Source organism: Podarcis erhardii (assembly GCF_964252035.2).
Source record: "Podarcis erhardii genome assembly, chromosome: 6".
In the NCBI taxonomy this organism is placed as follows: Eukaryota; Metazoa; Chordata; class Lepidosauria; order Squamata; family Lacertidae; genus Podarcis; species Podarcis erhardii.
The window spans coordinates 52,438,595-52,455,905 of record NC_138510.1 but is presented as its reverse complement, the minus strand read 5'-3'; the positions used below and the strand labels follow the sequence as shown (position 1 = coordinate 52,455,905).

The window sequence follows — 17,311 nt, the reverse complement described above, 5'->3', positions numbered from 1 at the left end:
TTGAGGCAGTCATCTTGCCTTGGAGAGAACTTATGAAATTACCAACTCTTAAAGTAGTCCATGCCAAAGTTATTGCAAAACTAGATGGATTATGATGCAAGTTGAAAGTTTTCCTACTTCATCACAGATACGTTATGCAGTTTATTTATGCATTTTAAGCTGTAGATGGCTAAACATTGTACAGTTAGGAATGTCAGGTTATATGAACTGTGCTTCAGATAAATTCAGCTCATATGGCAGAATGTTTAGGAGACAGTAGGTATACCTCAGTGTCCATACAAGATCAAGGCACAAACTGAGACAAGAAGAAATTACCCTTTCCCCTTGCCATTGCTCATATCTACATAGGAACCTTGTATTTGTGTTAGAGCACTAATAGATGTGATTTGGTGTGTTGCTTGTATGGGGAATAACCTATATATGTAATTCATTGTATTGCTTAAGTAGAGAATTATTATCTGTAATTCCCTTTCATGCTTTGCCTTGTAACACTGTCTTCATGATTTCCTCATTTCCTCGTCCAGCACATATTTCCTCCCCCCTCCTCTCTTGTGCCTCAATTGTTAACTTTTCCCTTCCCTTTCTTTTTCCACCTCTACTTGCAGAATTTTGGGTTGGATTATGATGCTTTCCAGCACATGGTGGGAGATTGTCCCCCTAACTTCCTCCAGTTGGCCTTCAACTGCTGCAATGTGAGTATATTTAAAGGAAAATAATGGAATGAGCATATTTCCTAAAACAAAACATCAGTACACTGAGTCCTCTGGTAACTTGGATAAATGGTTCATGAGGGACTTGGAGGAGAGGACATCTATACAATCTAATGTTAGATTTCTGGAATGCAAATAGGATATTTTAAAGCAAAGAGGATATTTTAAAAGTTATAATTCCTCTGCTCCACATTGCTTTAGATGTATGGCTTTGTCAAAATGAAACATCAGTTAATATTTCTTCCATGTAACATAACAATATGCTTGTAGGTATACATGTGTTAAAGATGGTGCCTGTGAGAATTAATTTATTAAAAACCAAGAAAATAATGTTTTTGTAACATAGTGCTATGTGTACAGATTTTTCTTCATGACTAAGCTCTTATGTATCTTGTCACTTATTTTGTTAATAGATGGACCCAAAATTACGTCCTTCATTTGCTGACATTGGCAAGACACTGGAGGAAATTCTAGGGAACTTGAAAAGTGAGGAGGCTGAAAGAGAAAGAAAGCTCCTAAATCTGGACAGCGCAGATCGAAAACCCATCTCAGTTTCCAAAGGTAGGGATCAAGGGGAATGAGCACAAAGCTGCTCCAATTACTAATCAAGAATAACAAAAATTGTATTATAATGAGGGTTCCTTTCTTGAATTTTTGATGGGGAATGTAAACCAGAAATAATACTTTTATTTCTAAATAAGAAAACTTGACTTGAGCTACATTATCACAAAATTCAATATTGATGTTGCACTGGGGAAACAAGGTGTGTGCCAAAGCCCCCTTTCCCCAGACAGGCCCATGGAAAAGGTGCAACTCTGTCCCAGCCCTGTCACTTCGCCCTGGGGAGAGAAAAGGAAGCTGCTCTGTTTGCAGTGGCAGTAGCAGGACAGTTGGTATGATGGACACTCTGCAAGTGGATCTCCAGGATGTTGTCTTGTCTTCTCTCTGCCACGCCCCATGTGTAAATGTGAATTAGAATTGCTCTGCTTAATGTCATTAAGGATCATCTTGACTAGTGGAGTAAAATAATCCTTTGTTTGGTGTCGTAATCCTTGCAGGATCAGAGCAGGTGCCACTTTGAGAACAAACTTTCCCCCATACCCTAATATCATTTCTGAGACACCCATTTTTTATGCATCATAGGCTATGACAGATGAAGACCAGTTCTCACAAATGCTTTGTTGCTTGACATTAGTCCTCTTATTTTATTTTTCAAAGGGAACATTTTATTTGCATATGATGTAAACTTTTGATCGTTCATCTTTTTTATTCTTATTTCCCACTTTTTCTAAAGCCCAGCTCTGTAGGTACCCAAATTCTAACTATATAGACCTCAAAAGGAAACTGTTACATAAGTAACTACTAGCTGTTAGTAGCTTTTTCTGTAGCTTGCACTTTTGGAGTTTAAATATCTAATTTTAGAAGCAAACAAGGCTCCTGGTGTCTGCTGTGCCCTTGTGAAACAGATTCCAGGAACTTCATCCAAATTAAGCTCTTCCTTGTTGGCTTGGGATGTCTGACCTTTAACCAGAGGCTGACTTATTGCAAAGTATTTCCTAGAGGCTATATCAGATCAGTTTGAATTCTTGCAGCTTTGAAGATTACTGCTGCAAGTTGGTTTGTGGAAACTGCGAGTGAAATGAATCTAGGGACTGAATACATTGTTTTGGGCCATAGGTGTCATTACCCCACACAATAAGGATTGAGGACTGTACGGAAAAGTGCCTTCATTTGAACAGCAATAGCCGCTGTCAGCTTGATCCAGAGTACACTGGGTTCTTCATTCTTTGCAATATTAAGGGCACTGGAGACATGTGAGGACAGCTGTACTTGGCATTGTGCAAATGAGGAAGTGCTTTCATATATGGGAGATAAATGTGGACCCTGAAACTTGTTCAAAAGGTTTCTGTATCAGTGCTGGTTAATTGCAAATCCTTTAATGTACCCAGAAATATGTATGTTTAACATAATAAAACATAGGAAGCGTTGGTGTTAGGATTGGATTGTACCTTCTTGTAAAGCATCACACTGCCCCCTGGTGTGCTTAGAGAAATTGCAGCCAAAATTTGGGTACCTGTTCTCAGTTTTGAGAGGAAGCTGTTACATGGCTGGGACAGCTACTTTCCACTTGACCTTAATATTTGCAGTTGCTCTATTTAGTGATGCATTATTTACATGTATTTAACAGATTTTACCCCCAAGCCCAACTGCTGTGTGTCATAGTTTCTGCACTGGACTATGTGCTGTTTCAAAGCTGATGTGGAATATAACCTCTTCACTTCCAGAGGGAGGTATTATTGTTTGCCTTCACCTTTCAAAGCACAGGGGTGTCTTTGCTCTAAGGAAACCTCACGTTGAAAACATCAGCCTTTAGTAGCATGAATTTGTCTTATAGTCTCATGAAATGGTGGCTGTCCTCCTCAACTCTTGTTCTTGGGAACAATCTGCTAGTGCACAGAGCACAATAATAGAATGGGAAGGCTATATCTCCTGTTATGTTGGCCTTTGAAAATACTTGCCCACAGATAAGACTTGTTATTCTGTCTTCAGTCTTTAACAATTGGTACTTCTTTCCCCTCTAACGGTCTATGCAGAATGAAGCTTAAAACAGTAAAATGTTGACTTAGAGAAAAGATTTTGGATGAACATGAGGAGTTAGAGATCATATCAATCCTTAGATTACTTTAAACACTATTTATTGGTACTAATATTCTACATTAGACCTTTACTTCCTACTTATGATGAATAAAAAATTAATTAGATCTCAACTGATACAGAATTCCATGTGAGTCCATACATTTCCAAGGTGTGGGGTTTTGTGGAAGACTGAACAGAATGTCATATGTACACTGGTGATCTTTTTCTGTATCATTCTAATCCTGTCACTAGCAACATCCTTTAAGTCTGATTTTCTTTTTCTCTCCATTCTAGGTTTACTAGAGAGGGGACAAGGAGTAAAAAGGCTAAGTTCACTGGATGACAAGATTCCACCTAAATCACCCCGTCCACGGCGCAATATCTGGCTATCGCGCAGTCAGTCAGACATATTCTCTCGCAAACCTTGCCGCAAGATAAATGTTCAGGATCCCTACTATACACCAAGCAAAGGGGCAAACCGGAAAGTCAACCCTTTCAATTCTAGGGAAGACTTGAAAGGTGGAAAGGTCAAATTTTTTGATTTGCCAAGCAAATCTGTGATATCACTTGTATTTGACTTGCACTCCCCGGAGGCAGAAGGATGTCTAAAGATGAACCAGACCCCATTCCGTCAAACTTCTAACACTGACTGGCTGGACTCCTCTTTCCTTCCTGCAAGACGGAGCAGATCACTTCCAGGATCTCTTGAATTTGTGCATAAAGATTATAGAACATTTGGGGATCTCTCTTCAACCATTAGTAGATGTGATCCTAGCCAGCTGGGGGCTGAAATGCGGCAGAAGCTACTGAGCAGCAGTCAATATGGAGTGTCTGAGATTCCTCCTTTTCAGGCCAAACATCATAGGCAGGACTCGCCTTCTCCTCCTCTGCAGGAGGAAGAAATGGACTATTCTGATGGACTGGAGCCCCAAGATGAAAATGGATACTGCCCTGTAAATTTTGCTAAGGAAGCAGAACTCGGAAAGCCCAGGGGGCAAGTTGCCCAGAATGTAGATGGTATCTTGGCACATAATTTAGACCATTCAGATAGTAGATCCTCAGAGATGTTTATGAGCTGCATCTCCTCTGAAGATATGGAAGTTGAAGATGAAACTCAAAGGAACATGCCTTCCACTAGGTCGGAGTCTTCCAAACTATTGTTCAGTGTTAACCCTTCCCCACAGTCTGGCAGAGAAGCCTCTCTTTTTGAGGCAGTGGATAGTGACATCTCAAATCTTGTTTCTCTGCCATCTTCAGATGCACCAGCATCAGTATGCGAGCAATCAAAATGTGACATTTAAAGTTCAGCCATGATACCATGGTGGCATATTCCTCCCAACTTCTTTGCTTTTTTAATTTTTTATTTCAGAATACTCTAGCAAAGTGTAGCAACCAGACCAGTCTATTTGGAGAGACAGCATGTATGTCAGTGTGTGAGAGATAATAATCCCTTACTGCACCTCAGGAGGCAGCTACTGCAGGCAGAAGGGGAGAACAATATCTCCATGGAATGCCTGGATCAATGCAGGGCCATAAATTTGGGATCCTAGGCTTGCCTCTACTTAGAAGCCATTTTCTGTCTGTGTACACAACTTAGATCCCATTGAAGAAATTCTTCTAAACTGGGCAGCATCCTTAAAAAAAATCTATAAAACCTTGTGTCCCTTCTTGGGAGCTGCTGAGCAGGTATAAATGACCTCTTATTGAGTATAACAAGATGGAAACTGGCAATGCTGGGACTACATAGATAGATAAGGTGGTAGCATCCTGCACCTCTGTTATAATGACAGGTTCATAGTGCTGGCCTGAAACCCAAACTTCCGCTGAAGAAAGTCAGACTTGACTGCTGGAGCTAAATTTCCTACCTCTTCCAATCCAGTTTCAAACACTGGAAGCAAACAGCTCAGATTCCTACTTCAAGCATTCCTTGTCCAATTATTACTTGCTTTGGTCACCTTAATACCATGACCAAGAAAGAGGTCGATCCCATTTTCCTTAAGCAATAAGAGGTGCTGTGCAACCAAATGCCTATTCAGTAAATTTGAAGTGCACAAAGAGGATGAACAGCTGTGTGTTTATAACTATTCAGTATCTCCAATTTTACATTGTAGAAGAAATTAAGTGTATAACCATCCAAGTGTTTGACATGAGAGCTCTTAAAAAATAAGCCAGCCCTTCCGCCTCAGCATTCTCTTAAAATCCAGCTCTGTCCAGCTCTTTGTGCAACTCTTCAATTAGCCTCTCCATGTGGGTCAGTCACACACTCTGAACAGATGTGTGCACATATGGAAACTTGGTCTGTATTTGCATTTTGTATAACTTAAAAGTTCCTCACCTGAGATTCCTCCATTGGAAGAGGGATGCTTGTTCACTAGACTCTGACTGTAGCTGCAGAAATAGTACTTCCAGTCCTTACTGGTCTCTCTTTCTGAGTATCAAGTCCAGCACAATGCTCAAAGTTGAGAGAAGTTAGTAGGTGCTGAATAAGAGGGATTGGAGTCCCAAGTCTTGACTCTAGTCCCTTATTTTAATATAATAGGCTAATGAGAACTCCCCTGTGGGGAAGAAATAAAAAAGCAGTGCTGCTTCCTGATGTGTGTAGATGTCCTATCTTATTAACCCCTCAAAAAGGAACCATAAAAACAGTGAAAGTCCACAAAAAGTATCAAGCAATAACTTGGGGATCACAGATATGGAAATATTTGAAAAGCAGGTAACAATATTTTGCCCAAGAGTTGCTTGTTGCAACCTTAACAGCAGTAACATCTTTTTGCAATCTATGCTTATTTATATAGGAGCCCTTGTCAAGTTCCTTCCAGAGAACTCCCCACAGCTATTTTTTTGCATGCATTTTTTTAAAGACAGTGAAAAATAAATGTGTTACCATCTCACTGCACACTTAGGATATAGTAACCTTTTCTTCCTCCAAGGAAGAAGCATTTACTCTTGATCAGTGCATGGATACTGAAAGAACTGAGCACTGGAGTCTGCTTTAGAGGCCATGAAAGGAGTCCATACTTCTGCCTTCTCTGGTCTGTGGTTGATGTGTGAGCTCCTAGCACCCTGTAGCCTTTAGATGTTTGACTTGTGTTCTTACTGTTTTGTGAAGATTTAAACAAGTGGCCTCTCTAATTTTGCTTCATCTATGTTTTTCCTGCTTTCATGCAGTTTTTCTGCAAACAACCTGTCAGATGTGGTATTCTTTCTTGAGCTGGGGGAGAGGGTCGCTGCTTATATGGTTGCTCTGCATTCTTAGCAGAATGCTAGTGCAAGGCTTTAGTCTCTTATCCTGGTACAGAAAGCATGACATTTCTCCAGCCCACACTGTAATGGAGTTCTTTTTGAAGGAGCTTGGTGGAAGCCAATTCCTTGGTCATTGTGTGGCTAAAATTAAATGTATGCTATCCACTTTTACAACATGTAAGAGCCCCTGGCCATAAGGCCTTCTGGGTATGCAGTCTAGAGCCAGTATTGCAGAGCAGCTGTTGGCCATTAGCTGTAATGAATACAGATTGTGGCAAGACAGTGGCAGTGCTTTGTACAAATACAATAGTGAATTTTGCTTTTATCATGTTTTTGATTTGCTGACAGATGCATCTTGCTTTCTTACAAGCGACCTGCAGACCCATCTAAGATCCCCAATCTGTTTTTAATTCACTCAATCTTTCTATGTTACATTTATTAAACACGTAATAGCAGCAATACTTGTGACTGATTGGTGAAAGATGACTGTGTATAATTGTATGTAACAAATTGCTACCCCAGCAGAAGACAGGAGTATGATAGGTTATTCTTGGTTGCTGTATCTTGTCGAAGAACACTGGTGTTTCTTGCCAGTTTAACTACAGACACTTGAATAATTCCTCTTTGCACTTAATGCTGCTGTTTATACTGCATGTCACTACATTTCTATGCAAAAATAACCTTTGGGGGCAGCCAAATATTTGATTAAGGTTTAAAGATCTTTGCAAGGTCTATTTTCATATTTATGAAGGAATTTTATGTCTTAATATTTGCAGTCTGTAAATAGCTAAACTTTGTCATTAAATCTTAGGAAAAAAGTCTGTAGCCTGTGTATAATTTAACACTGCCAGAAAAGAATCTTTACGAAACATTTTTCTAATACTGCAGATATTTATGGATGTGTAAAGAAGGCAAATATTGGTTTTTATGTTTTACTTGGTCTGACTTTTTTCCTGAACTACAGCAGCAGTATGTTTTACTGGAACTGAAATAAGTAACCAAAGATGAATCTAGATTCAAGTATTTGAATGTTTTCTTTGTCAGTTTTTGTAAACTGTTTCCCAATTTGCTTTCAGAATAAAAACAAATAAATCTACTTTTGTGGTTGAAAAGACAGAGCTAAGGAAGAAAGCTCTAGCCTGGATTCAGCATCCTCTGACCGCCAAAGCAAGAGCTGCTGCGCTAGCATAAGGGCGAGAATAATGCTTGAGCAGTATGAAATCCAGTGAAACAGTTGCATTTCTTGTGCAACTTTTAAGGGATGCGATAGTCTGCTTCTTTGGTAAATGTCTGATTTCACAGAGGTTCCTTTTATAGTATTTCATGCTACAAAGACACAGTTACAATTTATTTGTTGTGTGGAATTCAGATTCCCCCCCCCCCCAAAGAAGCTGTTTCTATTTCCAAGTACCCAACAGTACGCGGCTTAGAAAATACACCCCCCACTTTTGTCCTGATCTTTCATCCAAGCTGTGCTTTGAACTAAAGTGTCATCATTCTGTTTCCCACAGTGGTCAAGTCACATTTCCATAAAATCAAGAAGCAATGCATAAACAGTATCCTCCCCAACACAACAGGTATTCAGGCGCATACTGCTTCTGGCCTATTTCATGTATTTGGTATAATCTTTTTTTAGTCATTTAACCCAGTAGTCATCACAACATCTTATGTCAACAAATCAAGTTATATTAAATACTTCTATAATTGTCCTGAATGCTTGGCTCCGCTACTTATGTGAACAGGACTTCTGAGGACTAGCAGCTATAACAACCTCTTGTAACACATGCAGGACTAGCCCAAAAGGCTATATAGTACACCAGTGTTGGCAGTGGGCGTTATGGCACCAGTTCAGGCAAAAGTGGTAGATTAATATGTTCTGCTCTTTTCCCCATACAACTCCTTTGTAGCTGAAACCCACAGATCACCATCAATTAGGAATATTAGCAATAAGTGGCAACCAGTGAATTAAAATGTACCATCAGTGTTAGAAGCAGAAAACAGAAGTTAGAAAAGCAAAAGCAAAATAAATTCAAGCGGAAGAAAAAGATAGAGAAGCTTAATGTATAAATATATTTGAGTGGGGGGAACAGTAAGAAATACTGGATAGATTTAGAACTTATGGCTGATCTGTACTGCAGATGTGGGGAGCCTTTGGCTCTTCAGATGTTGATGAACTGTCATCACTGGCAACACTTGTGGGGGCTGATGGGAGTTGTAGTTCAGTAACATCTGGAGAGCGACAGGTTTCTCACACCTGCTGTACTGATTTAGTTGTATACCAAGTTTGCTTGATAATTGTGCTATGACAATAAATTCTAAGCTGCAATATGCAGGAGTGTCAGGCACCCACACATGGAAGCTTTGCTCCTCCCTTTGTGTGAGCTGTGAAACAAGCCAGGAAATCCTAGTTAAGCATGGTTTCCACTATGAACAAATGGTTAATAGCTGCCAAACAAGCTAAGATATATAAGCAAACTTAAAACCTTTAACTCCATATTTTGGCTTGTTTGGAAGCCATTTGGGCATAACCAAGCACTATGATCAACCAAGGCTTTCTGCTTGTTCACAAAAAGGAAGTTTGTGCGCAGCTGATACTTGGGCATACTATACTTCTACTGAGATTAGATTGGTCAGAGGGCCAAACTACCACAGTATGGGGAGGCCACTGTCTTTGCAACTAATTGGTGGAAGGATTATTTGGCCTGAGAAAGAGAGTATTAACAAAACAGACTGTTTTCTTTCCCTGCTAAAACTAGTGGTGACAAAGTTGAGTAAGATTAAAAGCCTTTTATAAGTAAAGGCAGCCAGCAAGAGATTAAACCTCAGCTGTAACAGCATTAGTTGGCTGGGCACATTTCCCCTCTACTAATGCCAAATGTGACTTTAAAGGTAGCATTTGTGAATCGATTTCACCATTATTGTTACAGAAAAGAATAGGCCGCATCTAACCAAATCATATATATATTGCACACACTGCCAGGTTGCAGAAATGTCAAGAGCACATGGGGGGCATGCAATGGGAAGAAAGGGAACACTGTTGCACTTGTGGAAGTCATTCAGTGCACACAATTATTTAGTTGGATACAATGAAATATTTCATAAAAGGTGATATGAGCAACAGCAAGTCTGCAAAAGGTATGTTGTTGTACTGTTGGTGCCTTGTTCAAAACAGACCTGCTGAACCTCAAGAATGTCTTAAGTTACTTTAAGGAGCAGAGTCTTTTACTAGGTTTTCTGCACATGCCTTGTACTAGGCACTGATGAGACCCATAAAACTTTAGTTAACTACTTTCCCAACCCATCCAAAGACTCAATCATCAAAACAATGAGCTTAATTATATGACTACCATGTGCATTTTAAAATATGCAAATGGTGGGCACAAGCAGCAGGGTGGGATGAAAGCACCCCCACTGCCACATACCCTGGAGTCTGAATGTTGTTCCTTCTCCCATTCCTCCCTCTGCAATTTGCATCTTTTTGAATATGCACTTTAATGGAATTTACACAATACTGTATCTAGTTTGGTAAGTATGCTGGTGCATACTTACCAATATATAGTGGTTCCTCTACTTACAAACACGATCCGTTTCGGGGTGCTGTTCGCACCCCGAAAAGTCCCTAAGTAGAGCGCCGCTACTGCACATGTGCAAAGCGCTTCTGCGCGTGGCGAACCCGGAAGTAAACGCTTCTGGGTTTGCCATGTTCATAACCTGAAAAGCCGCAACGTGAAGCAAACTTAGCACGAGGTATGACTGTAATCCCCAACAGGCTCTGATCTGAAATTTAAAATGCACAAATACTGCATAGATACAAGGTTTTATACTGCTATAAATATTGTTACTTATATATGGAAGCTGTTTGGTCTTTGTATGCAAGAGAAGAAGTGGTCTCCATGGTCGTTACAAAAATAAGCTTCTGGTTCTCATGCTGGTGGTTTGAATGAGTGGATTAAATTAATATGCTATAAATTAGGGCTCCTCATAGCTCTCCCATGTTTAAGACAGTTGCCTGGTCCTGTTTACATAAAGGCTCTACCTTTAACAAACAAAAAGAGAAATTCTAGTACTGTACAGAGTAATTTAATTGTGCAGATGTTTAAAAATAAAGTCACAGTCTGCTGTTTTTGTTTGATGACTGTGGGTAGAAGCTGCTGCTATTTTCAACAGCTCTTATGTAAAGTCCCAAGTAGGAGGGTTCCCAGCTCTACTTACTAGCCCAAGCCAATTTCATCTTCTGGCTGTGAGCTTTGGAGGATTTAGAAAACAAACTTTTCACTATCTGAAGGGGGACAGACTTCCCACTGAGGTACACTTTGTTATGGCAGTCCGGCAACCAAGGCCCTTCACTTGAGTCTTTGTGTTCATCATTTTTGAGCATATGGACGTAGGCAATAATGTAACCTGTCATGAAGGCATCAAAGCCAGCCCGGTGAATACCACCCTCTGAACAGCCAGGCACTGGTGCCACTGGGTTCTGGGTGCCAGACAAAGCCGTCACTACAGAAGCACACTCTATCTGGACTTCTGGTCCTGATCCTTCAGTCCCTGCTGCCCTTTGTTGTGGCCCATCTTTGGATGGTGATAAAGTGATGCCCTCATTGTCTGTGGCACTGGCTTGTTCCTCATCCATCTTGGTATCAGTTGTCGTGTCAGAGCCTAGTTCTCGTTCCACATCCATAGAACTCTCCTCATTACTGGATACAGTTTCTGTGCCTGCAGAATCTACAGTAGGAGCAACCATGTTGCTTAAACAGGACTGCTTGGATGGGGGACCGTCTTCCATATTGCAAGCCGCCTCTCCTTCCTTCTCAGGGCTTCTCAACACAGGTTCCTTTGAGGGCTCTACAAAATTCTTCCGATGCTTCCACTTCTGCTTTCTTTTCTTCCGCTTGTCCTCTTTGTGGTTCTCATCTTCATTAATTATTAGGTCAATGTTGTGAGACTGTGAACACTTCAATCCATCTGGGCACCAGCCATAGGCCTACAGGGGAGAGTGAGAATCATTAGCACACTTGAGAAAATATCACTGGATCTTAGATACCCTACAGCAGTGATTCTCAAACTTGGGTCTCCAGCTGTTGTTGGACTACAGCTCCCATCATCCCTAGCTAGCAGAACCAGTGGCCAGGGATGATGGGAGTTGTAGTCCAACAGCTGGGGACCCAAATTTGAGAAATGCTGCCCTAGAGCAACTTTCAGCATTAACTTCTGGATATTTATCACATTTGTGAGATTGTGCCATGCTAATTAACCGGAAAATAGCAATATTAAAAGACTATTCTGGATCATCCAAACCTCATGTATTACTTGCAGGCTTCTGGGCTGGGCCACTGTTGGGAAAATATACTGGACTAAATGGACCTTTAGCCTGACCCAGCAGGTCTCTTGTGTTCTCTAGTAAGCTCCCAGATACCCTCATTATTAAAAGGTAGCACCTCTCCATTTTTATCAGAAAGCTGCAGAAAGAGGTACCATGCTTTAAAATTGACCATAATACCAGCACGAGCATTTGCCTCCCACTGCCAAACACACATCCAGCCAAAGAGCCTGTCTCTCATCCTAGACAGCTTGTCCTCATAGTCCCTATCTGAGAATATCCACCACACTGAATGAACTATTTACAATTTAGTATTTGACAAACTTTCAAGATAGAAGGGAGACAGAAGTAATACTTACAGAAAATGTCTGACAGATGGTGACTTTGTTTGCAGGGTCAAGCCCAGACTGGCTGGCATCTGATAGGGAACAGAAGCGATAATCGATGTAGGAAGCTATGCTGTCTGGGTAGTTGCAGAACTCTATGCTGAGGTGCTGCTTTTCTGAATTCTTCAACCTGTAGTTTTCTCGCTTGCTGGAAGGCAAGAATAGCATTAGAACCTGGAACAGAGGCTGTGTCAGAGCAAGGAGATCAACTGCCCTTCAGGACAGGCTCCTCTATGTACTCATAGGAAAGCCCCCTGAATGTAGAAAAATGAGCTAAAGCGGAAATAAGAATATAAAAGATACATAGCGTTGCCTTTTAGAAGAGAAGCAGAGACACATAAAAATGCTATCAGCACAACTGCTTGTTCCCCTGACTGCCAGATACCTGGGACACCATAACAGGGTATGAGCATCTTCCCAAACTAGTACTTTTCTCTAAGCAGAAGGCAAACCTCTCATCTGATTATTAGAATCAGGGAGTGGGGAAACAGAGAAAAGGGAAGAGAAAACCTGAGGAGTTGTTTAGTCAGTTCCACACATTTCTACTAGTTTCATCTGCTAGTAGCCAAGGACAACATGAAAAACCCTACCCCTTCATTCTGCTGCCACAGAGAACTTAAGGCAGAAGCCATCTTCTACCACATTAGGCAGACGAGACAGTTGCAGTCTCTTTTTCAAGTCTTCTGATATATGCAAATAACTTTTTCTTCATGCCACATTTTGAAGATACTGAAAATTGAGTGAGAATCCTTCTTGCTGTATTTTAATGTTTTAAAGGCACAGCATGGAATGTGACTGACCCTTCATCTCTTGGGTCCTCTGCATGTGCCAACAGAGCAGAGTTTGTGGAGACCATAAATTATGGCTAACTGCCAAGGCCAGTCAAAATTTTGTGGACTGGAATTAAGTAAAATACTTAGAATCCAAGCTCTAGTATCAAATAGGAGATTTCAGTCTCCTAAGCAGTAAAAAGAAATGCAACTCATTTTCATTATACATCTTTAGGCACCAGGTGAAAACGTTCCTCTTCAACCAGGCCTTTGGCCGATTGACATCCGATGCCCTTTAAAATGGGTTGTGGAAGAGGTGATTATTGGTTTGTTTTTGTTCATATTTCTATCATGTATTTTGTGTCTTTTATATTGTAATTTTATGTTGTGAACCACCCTGAGATCTACAGGTATAGGGCAGAATACAAACTTAGTAATAATAATAATTTGAACTCATAAAGAATTTCAGCTGAAAGCTGTAGCAAGGAAACAACCTGAGACAAATGGCAGGCAAGTACATGCATGTGGAGTTATGAGTTTGTAGTGGAGCCTGGGGATTAATTGAATCACAATTAAGATTTAACTGAATCACAGTATTTGCCCAAAATGCACATAAATAGAATAACCCATATGGAAAGTAACAAAGTCACTAACTAGATATGGTATTCATACTTCTTGTCCTCCACCCTACTCATCCATACCCAAATCAGACCCTGTTCTGGTAAAAATAGAAGAGCAGCAGCCTTGGACCCAGCAGTTGTGTTCTTGTTACTTAAAGCCCAGGAGCAGCATTCAATGATGTATGCCTGCTTACCCAACAGAAATCAGCCTGTGCAATGGAACTTCCAATTTCTATTCTACCTCCCACACCCATGTGCTCCAAAAACCTGGTCCCTCAAATCTCCAGAGTAGATTTTGGGAGTACATGGGGAGGTGAAGGGGGGAGGGGAGGAAGGAAAAGCCTTATTATGTGATCAGGCAAATGTCCACTTGTGCTATGATGGATCTCGGCCCAAAAATCCTTGTCAGGGTGCTTACAGCTTGACCTGGCAAGAGATACCTACCATTTCTTGTAGGCATACTCTAGGTAAGAAGCCACAAAACGTGCCTCAAACTCAGAAGCATACTTGGTGTCATAGATTCCAGCTGGGAACATCTCTGAAAGATCAGCAGTGAAGGTGCCCAAATTGTCAGGAAGGTGAGCATAAAAGCACTGGTACAGGAAAACCAAATCAATTAGGCCATTGTGCAGAATGAGGGGCTTCTTGGCTCGGATCAGTTCCAGGAAAAAAGTACGGACAGTCTGGCTGTGGTTTTCATTTCCCTGTGAGAGAGCAAAGCGGGGATAAGGTTAGCTGGCCTCATTTCCAAAGCCTGCACTAGTTTCTATGATATGGGAACAGCCTGGATGAAGATGAGCCTCAGAAGTGCTGGGCGGTCAATGCAGGCAAAGGCAGCAGAGGTAAATGCAAAAGAGGGTGGCACTGATCCCCTGGAGTTCCCTTCACCTGTTTTGATGGTACAGGTCTACAGCCCAAATTCTGCCACTGCTTATGGATTCATGACCCAGGTTCTAGGGCAGAACCACCACACCTAGTTTTCGCTGAGGTAAAGCCTGGAAAAGGCAGGATGCCCACCACCACTCTCTCCTTTACTCTAGGCAGAGATGGTGCTTTATTCATCTACCAGAACTGTCAGATGAAAGTGCAGGACATTTCGCACCCTTTCAGCTCAGGCCCTGGTATGTGTTCCCAAGCTTATTTCTGTGAGGGCAGTTCTCCTCCAGCTCAATGGTGAAACCAGCTGCTAGCAGACTGACTCCTCCACAGAAGCTCCACAGAACTACTTTGACTAGGTTGGTGCAGCATCAATTCAGCCCCATGACACTGAAGTGTGAAATGCATTGTGGGTTGTTAATTGATGTTAATAAAGGTTTTTTAAAAATACATGTGGATAATTTTGATTAGCAAAAGAAGTGTGAAATGCAAACGAAGCCAAGCAGATATTAAGAAAGAAACCAGTTACTTTCTCATTGTGGTCTCACCTCACTTATACCTTACAGTAAAGAGTCCCCATACCTTGTCATTGCCTCTGTGATAAGGAATGCCCTGAGAATACTGCTTGTTGAAGTCAAAGCCATGTTGCACCAGGAACTGAACTGACTGTGGTTCAATGATATAATCCTCCATACAGAGCAGGGTCAAGTTGTAGATCTGGGAGAGGTACGTGTTCTCTGACTGCAAATACAAGCCAGTTCAAAGAAATTGAGAGCAGCACAGAAAAAGTGCAAACAGTAACATCCTAGAAATCAACAACTACTTACTTTAGTGTCTAGAATCAATACTGGTCACTTTATGCATCACTTTATGCATTGAAGACTGAACCTTCAATATACCATCCTCTTATAAGCAACACATTCTTAACTCAGCAGTAGAATTAGGGTGAATGCCAGACAATGAGCACTATACCTTATCAGGAAGATGTTTGAAACAAGCAATTCCTAGAGACAAAATGGAGCGTGTTCTGGCAGCACTGCAAACAGATTTGTATCGTTCTTCAATACACCTGTGGGGAGAAGCCTCAGGCAGCTTAGTAGGAAATTTAGACCACTGAACCATAGCTTCCCTATTGACATGACAAATTTCACCTTTCCATTCAAGATCAAGACCAGCCTGAATTTCGAAGCATATTAATAGCATGTGGGCCTGTTCCCCACAGCTTGCATATTTCCTGCCCTCAAAGAACTGATTACTCCAAATGGGCAAGCACATCTTAAGCCATCCACACCCACACAGTCAAAGAACTGCTTCCACTGTGAATCCCAATAGGTCCACTCAGCTAGTGTCTGGTACTGAGTTGGGGGAAACAAAGACTCCTGAAAGTATCGGCAGACACTCCACAATGCTGTCCATACTCAAGGACCTAATAATTCAGAACAACAAGAATGAGAACATCATGCTTCAGGACTCACACAGAAGCAGCACATTACTTACTGATTCAACAAACTCTTCCTTGTTCCAAGCCCACTAAGCTCCTATGGACAAAGATAACAATTAGATTTCCACTCCATGGTAGAACAAGTTATGTAAAATAAGTTGTAGCTCAGTGTTACAGTTTTACATGTACAAGGTTCAAGGTTTAATCCCTGATGTCTCCCATGCAGAGCTGGAAAACTCCTGTCTGAAACCCTGGAAAGTAGTATAAAGAATAGGTAGATAGACCAATGGAAAAATTAAATAAAATGATGTCAGCTTTCCCTAGCAAAGACAGCAACCCAATTACCATAAAAGTTACAGTCCCCGTCCCTACCCTTTTTGAGAAATCACAAAGAAGGGCAACTCCACCCACCGTGTCAATAGCGATAAAGCTAGATGTTTTGATGGCCAAGAGCATGGATGGCCAGAGCTCTTTGAAATTATCATTCTGGACATCGATGACTGGCACTTTCAAGGAAGTCATTCTTATGCAGCTGTTGGGACACAAGAGATTAGACATGCATAACTTTTACAATCCAATGGTTAATTTTGCTTTGGGGATACCAATGATTAAAAAAACCCGAACCCACAGATTGCTCCCTGCATATATAAAATAACAACACCTCAGAAAAAAAGAGAGAACAGGAACCGCTGCTTTATATGGCAAAAAACCCAAGAGCCCCAGGTATAGTAAATGCCTCATCTCGTTAAAGCTCAAACCAGACCTAGAACGGGAACAGTAAAAAGTCATCAGTACATGATCCATAACATGCACGTTATAGGTGAGATCAAGTTTAAACCTCCGCTCCACCACCATTTCCTGGTCCCTGGCCACTAACTCGTTTAGGAGAATGCACATCGTCTGCACAAGAAACCGCTGAGCACAATACCTCCTCCCAGAAGGTGCTTTCGAAAGATCTTCTCTTACCTTCGAGAAGTGACACCTGCGAGTTACTTAGAGAACCGCCATCTCCCTTGTCGTTCAACTCGCCAGCTTCCGGCGCGTCCTGCTCTCTGGGGTCCTTCCTCTATGGGTGGCGCGTAGGTCTAGCTGTCTTTGCAAGTGCCTTTCGCCGCATCCAAACCCACTCATTCTCCCCAGGCCCACAATCTCCTTAGCTCACCCAGCTGTTCACCAGCCCAGCTTTGCATGGCGAAAATGTACTCTGAAAATGATTTCTGGGCTTGGATAGGGTGGGATGTGTGAGTGTGTAAAAACTAGCCTACTGCACCAAAGTAAAACTCGTATTCATTGCTCTCTGCCCACGATTTG

The 17,311-nt window shown here is 41.4% G+C and overlaps 2 protein-coding genes across 3 annotated transcripts in view; one reads left to right on the top strand and one right to left on the bottom strand.

Annotated features, from left to right (window-relative positions):
- Positions 1–7,686, top strand: part of TESK2 (testis associated actin remodelling kinase 2) — a 58,594-nt gene extending 50,908 nt beyond the window's left edge. Inside the window, exons 9-11 of the mRNA XM_081865506.1 lie at positions 606–692; positions 1,124–1,271; positions 3,642–7,686. Of these exons, the coding sequence (XP_081721632.1) occupies positions 606–692; positions 1,124–1,271; positions 3,642–4,648 (1,242 nt within the window). The 3' untranslated portion in view covers positions 4,649–7,686. The remainder of the gene's footprint in view (positions 1–605; positions 693–1,123; positions 1,272–3,641) is intronic.
- Positions 7,687–10,654: 2,968 nt separating this feature from the next.
- Positions 10,655–17,077, bottom strand: TOE1 (target of EGR1, exonuclease). Of its 2 annotated transcripts, XM_081865531.1 has the most exons (8): positions 16,967–17,077; positions 16,412–16,532; positions 16,057–16,097; positions 15,532–15,628; positions 15,142–15,300; positions 14,128–14,387; positions 12,267–12,441; positions 10,655–11,571 (listed from the first exon to the last, which is right to left on the bottom strand). In XM_081865531.1, the coding sequence occupies exons 2-8, from the start codon at positions 16,520–16,522 to the stop codon at positions 10,795–10,797; spliced, it is 1,620 nt and encodes a 539-aa protein (XP_081721657.1). In that variant the 5' UTR covers positions 16,523–16,532; positions 16,967–17,077; the 3' UTR covers positions 10,655–10,794. The 2 variants fall into 2 exon arrangements, with proteins under 2 accessions (XP_081721657.1, XP_081721656.1); XM_081865530.1 differs by lacking the exons at positions 16,057–16,097; positions 16,412–16,532; positions 16,967–17,077 and having other exon boundaries at positions 15,532–16,042.
- Between the last annotated feature and the right edge of the window lie 234 nt (positions 17,078–17,311).

Coding starts and splice junctions, on each gene's coding strand:
- TOE1 (XM_081865530.1), bottom strand. CDS start 15,834: ATGTGCTTGCCCATTTGGAGTAATCAGTTCTTTGAGGGCAGGAAATAT. Junction 15,301..15,531: donor TCAAACATCTTCCTGATAAG/GTATAGTGCTCA, acceptor TTGTATTTGCAG/TCAGAGAACACGTACCTCTC. Junction 12,442..14,127: donor GAGTATGCCTACAAGAAATG/GTAGGTATCTCT, acceptor CTTGCCTTCCAG/CAAGCGAGAAAACTACAGGT.